Raw genomic sequence first — 8,750 nt, forward strand, 5'->3', positions numbered from 1 at the left:
AAAAAAAAAAAAAAGTGATAAACAGGTTTTAAAAACCACTGATGTTTCCACAAACCTAAAAAAAAGGTCATAACATTTATGTCCGGCTTTCTGGACAGAGGAAATGAAGGCTTGGGGAGGAGAGTGAAGGCTTGGGGAGGAGAGTGGCCACTGCCTTGCCTGGGAGGGTCCAAGCTGGGCCCTGGTGGAGGCCACAGCCGCTCCGCCCCCCAGCCCAGCCCAGCCCACCCGGGGCCGCCTTTCAGACAGGCTGCGGCCAAGACGCAGCCTGCACGGTCTGCGAAACTCTTAACTGAGGAATCACAAGATGCACCCCCTAAATTCACAAAGCAGGTGATGAAAATGGGGAGGAAATCCAGACTGTTGTACCTTTCACAAACCAAACATGAAAGCAGACCAAGCCCGCCTCAGCCCAGGCAGTGCCAGGCGTCCTTTGCACGACGCGGGGCGGGGCCCCCGCACACGGAGGACCACTGCGCCCCAGCGTGCAGCCCATGCTGACAGCCCACGCGCCTGCAGCCGGGGTGTGCGAGCTGGGCTCCGGGAGGGGGCGAGGGAAATGCAGCCACCCCACCTTTCCTGCGTGGGCTCCCAGGCCTTCAGAGCCCCAGTGGCTGGGGAGGGCCAGTGAAGCGCCGCCTGCACTGACCTCTCCTCACGCTCCCGCTTCTGCTTCCGGGCGTGGCGATCCATCACGCTGGTCTTGGTCCTTGTCTTCTTCCAAGAGTAGTAAAACTTCACGAGGCTGGCGATCGACTTATCAGGAAGCTGAACGATGGACACAGTCGGCTCAGGCCCAAAGCTGACCTTGACGGACCCAGAGCCTCGCCCCGACCCGGCCCGCCTGCCTGGCGTTCGACTGTACACTTAGCTCAAAAGACGATACAGTCCAGCGAAGGGGGCAAATTTCACACTCCCAAAGCTCTAGCGTGACTTTGGGGTTCTGTTTTTAAATGTACTCTGAGCCTGACGTAGCCGTCTACTGGCATTCATGGCCGGGGCCCACCAAGGAGCTTTCCAGAAGGTGAAGGTGGGCAAGGTCTTCTCCAGAAACAGCTCAGATCATCCCTAAAACCCTTGCTAAGGACTCATCTTTGGGTGTCCCGGCAGAGAGGGGAAGGCTCACTTAGGTGCCGTCCCGCCGCGGTGGCAGGGCCAGCTGTTTCCGGGGGGCTCTAGCAAGAGGGGCCTGCACACGAGGCGGCGACCTCGCCCTCGGGCGGGGGCTCGTCTACTCACCATTTGTTGGATTCTATGAAAAGTTTTCCCGTGAAAACTAAAGGCTTGTTCAAACAAGACTTTATCCTCCACAGTCCACTCATCTGGGAAGGGGGTAAAGTTGGGCAAATCAGCCAATGATTTCTCAATATTATGCTTATGCCAAAATAGCATTCCAAGAGCCTAGAAAAACAGTATCGGTGACATTTTAGATTAAAGACACGAATGAACATTAACAAAGAAATGTGGCTGCAGGAGGCGCGCCCGCTTACACCAGAAGAGCGAGGGGCCGCCAGCCTGGCCTGGCTCCCACCCGGGGCCACGGGACAGGCGCTGGCAAGGGGGTAGGGAAGGGGGCTCAGGAATCTGCTCATAACTGCTTTATTTTTCTTTTGCTCGAAAATCCAAAAATAAAGATTTTTTTTTTTATCTCAGAGAGAGAATTCAGGGACATTTTCCTGAGAAAACACCTGTAATATGAGCATGAAAATGTTCCAACTTTTGAAAAGCAAAGCCCTTACAAATTCACACAAATATATTTAGCGATCACCCAACAATATTTACATATGCCAAAGAGACCAAATGGGAGGATACAGCTGAGCAACCTTGTGAAGTCTGTGGGCAAGTCTGGGAAAAGCAGCCAGGGGGGCCCCCTGGGGGGCGGGGTGAGCCGCATGCTATCAGCTGTCACAGCCTGCAGCCGAGTGTCACCTCACTAGGCAGTGACCACAGGGCACAGCAGACCCTTCCTGTCCCCGCTGTCCCCCTCGGCAGTGGGTTTCTGTGGACCTGCCTGTTCTGCTCCCTACTGTCTCTGGGGAGTCCTCCCACCCCCCCCTTTGCAGCTCTGGCCTGCACCCCAGTTCTCACATGCATAAGTAAAAATAAACCTTTAAAAAAAGAAGCAAGAAAGATTACCTAGGGTAATTTCTAACAATGCTACCAGATAAGATAATTAGGAGCAGGAGCTGGCTCAGGGGCACACCCTCTGCCCTGGGGCGCCCGGGCACTGGCGGGCGAGGGGCTTGAGACCGTGCTCACTGCCCCAGCTCGGCCACTCACTGTGAAAGCCCGGAACCAGGGCTGCAATCAGATGCCACACTTTCTCAGGAAAAATACTCTTGTAGGTCTCTCACTAACAGACTCCAAACAACGCTGAAACTGCGGCAAGTGTCAGAGGCGCCAGAGGCCCAGCGCCGCAGGGCACCCCCACCCCGCCACGCCCGCGCAGGCGGCCTCACCTGCTCCATGTTGTACCCGTGCTTCTCCTTGGCAATGGCGATGTACTCGTCCACTGAAAGGCAAGAGGACGCGGCTGAGGGGGCGCTGGCTGCCCACACCTCCCCCTGCGCACCGCTGCCCCCCAGTAAGAGGAGACAGGGTGGTAACAGTCCCTGGAGTCTCAGGACCCCACTGTGGATCTTACACACCTGAACCCCAGGGGAGGCGCCGGGAAGGCACTCGATCGCTAACACTACTGACCTCCGGGTGGTGAGAGCATGATTCTTTGTTTAGAAAAAACCCAAAACTCAGATCTACTTAAATTTGCCATCACAAACAGCATCACCTTGGTACTTTGAAATATAATGGCTTAGAGACAAAAGAAACATTATATTAGGGTTCAATTTCGGTCTCATTTGAGAGTGATGAACAAGCATCATGGGTTTATGTCAAGGAGAAGCTAAGCCATGAGACGACCCAGCTCTGGCCAAGCCTCCAGCCGACGCCTACTGCGGCCAGCAGCGCCTCACCAGCGCTGAGAGTGCCGGAGGCCTGCTGGCCGGGCCAGGGTCCATGTGCTGCCTGCATTTCCAGCCTTTTCTCCCAGGCCGACCTGAAAAACAAGCGCTCTGCTCTCGTCTGCACTGATGGCCTTTCTCCACTCATCAGAGACGCGAGTGCGCACAGGACAAGCAAGCAGTCCAGGTCGCACAGAACGGCGCAGGGTCCGGCCTGCCTGAGTCGTCCCAGAGCGGCTCCCGGCCAGGTGCAGGCAGGAACGCTGGCCCGGGTGAAGGCTTCCAGGCACAGCGCCTCCAGCCGCCCCAGAGTCCTGGCTGTGGGGAGATGCCCAGGGGGAGGACGGCCACTCTGGAATCGACCTGGTGGGCCACAGTCCTATCCTGGGGTCCAAGCTGACAAAAGGCAGCACCTCCTCGCCTGCCAGCCCGCCCGCAGGTACACCCCGGCATCAGGCCCTCTCAGACTGACTAGCCACTCACCCGGGCAAGGTGGAACTCAAGTTCCTGAGAAGCAGCACACTTCCAGAAGGCCCGAGTTTGCCACAAAAGTGTTAAGTGATCATTTTAAAACAGGGAGGAAGTTATCCCAAGCCTCGCCCCTTTCTTAGTCCTTCACCACAGGGTGGTGGCCCTCCCTGGTGGCGCAGCGGGTTAAAGCACAGCACTGAGAATCTAAAGCCGCTTCCGCATGAGTTCGATTCCCGCCTGCCCCGGAGGAGATCCACATGGTGTGGCAGACCTCTCCTGACCCACCCGCTGCTCCCCTCAGCAGTGTGCTTCATTCATCTGTCTGTTCTGCTCCCCGCTCTGTCTCTGGTGAAGCCTCTCACCGCCCCTGAGCCTCTGGCCTGTACCCCAGTTCTGTATGAATAAATCTTAAAAAAAAAAAAAAAAGGCTGTTGTTTAAAAAAAAAAAGTAGTAAGGGGGGCTGCTGTGGGAGGGAGGCCAGGGCTGAGCAATGGCAGCGGAGCAGGGCGGGGCTGAAGCACAGGCGTGGCCGGGGCTCCTTCCCAGACAAAGGGGGAGGGGCAGCGGGGCCCTGCGGGGGCTCCCAGCACAGGGCCACACCGTGCCACCCTCGCCCCAGAGAGCTGCAGGGCGCGCGCCGGGGTATGTGGCCTTACAGATGTGTGCACAGACTCCTGAGGAAGCAGGCCAAGCCCTGAAAGCCTGGCACCTCTGCTGACCCTGTCCTTCGTGTACCCAGAGGATGGCGCCAGCCCTCCTGGCCCCCCAGGGCACGCAGCCAGGCCAGTCCCCTCAGGTGGTGCCAACTGCGCCATCTGAGCATTACCGTGCCGCTGCTGTGGCGCTGCACAGGGATGGTCTCTTACTCGTCTCCAGCAGTTCCATTTCACCCCCACCCTGAATGGAGCACCTGAGGCTCAGGAAAGTGGCCAGCCAGGCGGGGCAGGCAGAAACCAGCTGAAGCACTCCCAGCAGGTGCAGACCAAGGGCAGGGCCAGGCGGGGCCAGAGGCTGCCCGGGGGCTCCTGCCCTGTCCCACGTTCAGGTGGCAATGCGGGGACCCGAGGAAGAGGGCAGGCCGACTCCCCCTCCTGGATGCGGAGCCCACACCGAGTGACCCCATGCTCCCGCAGAGAGGCGGGCGGCCAGACTGCTGCAGTCTGTCAGGGTGGCGTGCTCCTGGCCTGGCCGCAGCCACTTTGGCAGCGCCACGGTGCCCCCTGGCGGGCGCGGGCGCCACTGCATCGCATTACAGGCTGCCACGCCGGCCGCCCAGGGAAACACCTCTGCTGAGGCTACTTGGAGGGCCGCTCCGAGCCCCACTTCACAGGGCTGCACCTTCCGTGCCCGGCACCCCGAGAAACGCCACAAAAGCTCGGTCAGGTGCAGACATGGGGCTCCGCCTGCGCCCGATGGTCGAGACCACTGCCCGGCTGCCAGCAGAGCGGGCCCACAGGACCTTCCAACCCAAAGACGGCCCTTTGTGCTGACCAGGAGCAGGGAGGGCCAGCTGGGGTGCTGCCTGGCACCTCCTCTTTAACATCAAGCCACCTGCCCAGGCATGCGGGTGCTGCAGAGATGCTCCTACTCACGTGTGCGCCAGCCTACATGGGGGGGTTGGGGCGGGGCGCTACGGGCGACTGCCACAGTCTGGCCTGCACCAGGGACTTGCAGGCTGAGCAGCCTGGGAGACCCCCCTGCCTTGTGGGAGATAACACCTGATGCAGTGGACACCTGATCCCGCAGTCACTTGGGCTCCAGCTGGAGGCGTTTCGTATCGTGTGCGCTGAACAAGCAGCGAACACCAAGGGGGCAGCAGCCACTCCCCACCGCAGCAGGCCCATGGCCCCTGGGTGGCCAGCCGGAGAGCGGGACCCGGGTGGCCACTCGGGAAGAGCATTCCCCACAGAGGGAGCAGAAGCGGCTCTGGTGGCAGGGCGGGTCAGACTGAGCAGGCCTGGTGCCCCCTGTGGGTGGGGTGCTCCCTCCTGGGGGGGCACACGTGCAGGCTACTGCACTGCTCTCCAGGCACCCGCAGGGCACCCACAGGGCACCCGCTGCCTACCCTCAAGGTCCCCCACACAAGTCAACCCAAAAGACGGTGATGGAGCCCCGTGCCTGTACGCTACAGCGGCGCCTGTGGTGTCTAAGGAAGGTTCTCATTCCGAGAAAGCGAAACAATTTAAAATCCCTAATCTGACTTTGCCTCTGGACAAACTCAGATTCTGCAAGCCTCGTGGGCTCCATGCGCACGGCTTCTCGCATAGAGCAGTCTTCCCGCTTACAGCGAGACCATGTGTCGGAAGCCCACGCTTCAGCCAGGGTTGCAGCTTTTCCTGTTTTCATGAAATAGAAGCACAATGCAACCCGCCTCTGAAACAGCTGCAAAAGCTCGTAGCACAGCGAGCCCACGAGACAGCGCAGGCGTGAGGGAGCCGCACCCGGCCCTGCCCCGGCCCCGCAGGTGGGCGCCACTCGAGCCTCCCTCTGGCCCGAGTCCACCTTCGACCGGCCTCGGAGTCAGGTGTCAAGGCTGGCCCACGCTGTTCTATTCCCTTTCCCGACAGCGCCGCTGTCAAGCCCCAGGCCAGGAAGCCTCCGGGCCGCGGTTCCGTGGAGTCACACAGGGCCACCGCGGCCTTGCTCCCCTTTATTTTTCTTAAAACAGTAAAGCAAGCCAGAGTGGGAATAAGCTCTGGCCTAGCTCTATGCACATTTCAAAGCTTAGTCTAAAAAAAAAAAAAAAACCACCTCGGGCTCTCCCTGACCACACAACGGGTGAAAGCGCAGCACTATGGAGCTCTCTGAAGCCCCCGCAGCACGAGGGGTGACCCACAGGGCGCAGCAGACCACGCCCGACCCGTCCGCCGCTCCCCTCCGCAGTGTATTTCTTTCCATCTGCTTATTCTGCTCCCCACTCTGTCTCTGCTGAACCCTCACCCCACCACTCTAGCCTACACCCCAGCTCTTATGGGCACAAATAAATCTTTTAAAAAATAAAACTTTTAAGTTCCTTGTGCTATACATCCACCTTGTCTCGCTACCTTCAAGGTTTCTCTCCAGATTCCAACCCTTGGGTGTGTCTACCTACGCGAGGCTGCCTGAGGAGGGAGTCCCCAGAGGGCAGCCTGGACGGGGTGGGAGAAGGCCCGGGTGGGAGGCGGGCTGGCGCGGGACGGGCGGCATCCGTGCGCGTCCGCGGGCTCCTCAGCGCCGCGGAGGCCAGAGGCTGGGCCGCGAGGGCGGCCGACCCACCCCGCACGTTCAGACCGGCCTCCCGCCCCTCCGGGCGTCAGCTGCGCGCCGGGATCTGAGCCCCTCTAAACCACAGGCTGCTGCGAACTTTCTAATGGAAACCATGCTGCTTTTAGGCAAAAATCCCTGAAACCTCCTTGCCCCCAGGTCAGCCTCCGTGCAGCCCCCTGGCTTCACATGGCCGGCCGCTGGCGGCCCACCAGCGAGGGGGCGGGGCCAGGAGCGCAGCGCTGCCGGCGGCCACCCCGGCGGGCGCCCCAGCACCTTGCTCCTTCCAGCAGCTGTAAATTTTATAACTAGAAAATCAAACAAAAAATAAGATTTGACATCCATTACCAAAGAACAAAACGGCGGGAGCAACAGGCAGCAGAGGTGCGCAAGTCCTATGCCCAGCAGTGGCTCTGGGGCGGGGCCGAGGGAATAGGCAGCGCACGGGGTCCGGCCTGGTCACCACCGCGTGGCGCGATGGCCGGCAGGTGGAGGCTCAGCGCACACCACGCCAGACCGGGCAGTGTGGATGGCGGGAGGCGCCGTGCCAGGGCGGCGGGGACGTGTGGGGACGCGGGGGCATGAGAAACGGCTCTCAGCTATTACTGCCCGGAACTCAAACGGCTCTAAAAATAAGTCTGTTAAAGACAAGAAAGAGCGGCCCTCCCTGGTGGTGCAGCGGGTTAAAGCACAGCACTAAGAAGCTAAAGCCACTTCAGCATGAGTTCGATTCCCGCCCCGGCGGGAGGTGACCCACACGATGCAGCAGACCTCTCCTGACCTGCCGCTGCTCCCCTCAGCAGTGTGCTCCATCAGCCAACCTCTGTCTCTGGTGAAGCCTCTCACCGCCCCTGCAGCTCTGGCCTGTACCTCAGCTCTGTATGCATCAATAAATAAATCTTAAAAAAAAAAATTAGGTGACTGCTGAGAAAGAACAGAGTTCCCAGGTACACTATTTCAGGGCAAATTACGGAACAGTTATTTCGTGGTTAAAACTCATATGAATTAGAAATGAACACGTTCATCTTCATGGTCACCCGCAAGGGAAAGGGGCGACATGGCACCAAGAGGAGGTGAGATTCTGAGGGTGCCGACGGGCCACAGAGAGCGAGTGTGGCCACAGGTCTGGTCAGCCACACTGCAGTGCCTGAAATTTCTAGAACAGTGTTTATTTTTCCAACCTCAAAATAAAACTCCTGCGTTTGCAGTAACTTGCTTGCAGAGCTGCAGACACTCAGCTGGCTGAGGAAGAGGCTGCTAGGAAGGGTCGGGGTCTATGGCACTCTAACGCTCCATGTCTGTGCCGAAAACCCCCATTTCCCAGCTCGTCCCCTCAGAAGGCCAGAAGCAATGCTGCAGGCGTGCACGGGCTTTCAAAGGGAAGGCACCGAGCAGAGCCCCCGGCGCAGGAGGGCGCGGAGGAGGGCAGGGCACTGGCAGCGGCAGGCCCTGCCCGCTCCAGGCGCCCGACAGGCCGCAGCTCTGGCAGGGGCAGGCGAGGCCACCGCCGGGGAGGGTGTCGGGGAGCCGGAGCCGCACCTGAGGCGTCAGCAAATTCCTGCCAGCTCGCAGCTCGGTTCCCCGGGACATAGCTGGAGAAATTACTAAAACACAACAAACCGTGACAGGAAACTTTAAAATAACCATAAAAAAGAGAACAAAGCTGGGACTCCGTCGTCCACTACAGCCCGCGACAGGACGCCAGCGTGTGCCAGGTGTCCCAGAGGGTGGCTGCCCCACCCCGCAGAGACAAGGTCCGCAAATAGCCGCGCACACAACAGGACGGAGAGAGCACCCCAAGTATCCCACAGCCACCGGGTGATGGGCTAACGGCGCGTGCGTCCAGCTTCCAACAACGTCCACGCTGCTCGTCCCTCCGGCTTCGCCAGCCCCAGCAGGGCCTGCATCACAACTGCAACTCGCTTAGCGCCACCGTTATTGAAAATGCGTTCATTTGTCATATTCTACTCTTCTCTCCGAGGTCCCTGTAAGGCCAAAGCCAAGGCCGGCTGCGAAGAGCCCACAGGCAACACGAGGGCAAAGGCCCAGCAGGACCCGTGGGGGCCCCTCCGGGGAGC

The 8,750-nt window shown here is 59.6% G+C and overlaps 1 protein-coding gene across 1 annotated transcript in view; it reads right to left on the reverse strand.

The window, feature by feature from the left end:
* RCOR1 (REST corepressor 1) overlaps window positions 1-8,750 on the reverse strand; it is a 22,089-nt gene that overhangs the window by 11,427 nt on the left and 1,912 nt on the right. The window contains exons 3-5 of the mRNA XM_004682000.2: window positions 2,460-2,512; window positions 1,240-1,401; window positions 650-768 (exon numbers count right to left, since the gene is read on the reverse strand). Of these exons, the coding sequence (XP_004682057.1) occupies window positions 650-768; window positions 1,240-1,401; window positions 2,460-2,512 (334 nt within the window). The remainder of the gene's footprint in view (window positions 1-649; window positions 769-1,239; window positions 1,402-2,459; window positions 2,513-8,750) is intronic.

Source organism: Condylura cristata, unplaced genomic scaffold (assembly GCF_000260355.1).
Source record: "Condylura cristata isolate star-nosed mole 26May11 unplaced genomic scaffold, ConCri1.0 scaffold00013, whole genome shotgun sequence".
Lineage (NCBI taxonomy): Eukaryota > Metazoa > Chordata > Mammalia > Eulipotyphla > Talpidae > Condylura > Condylura cristata.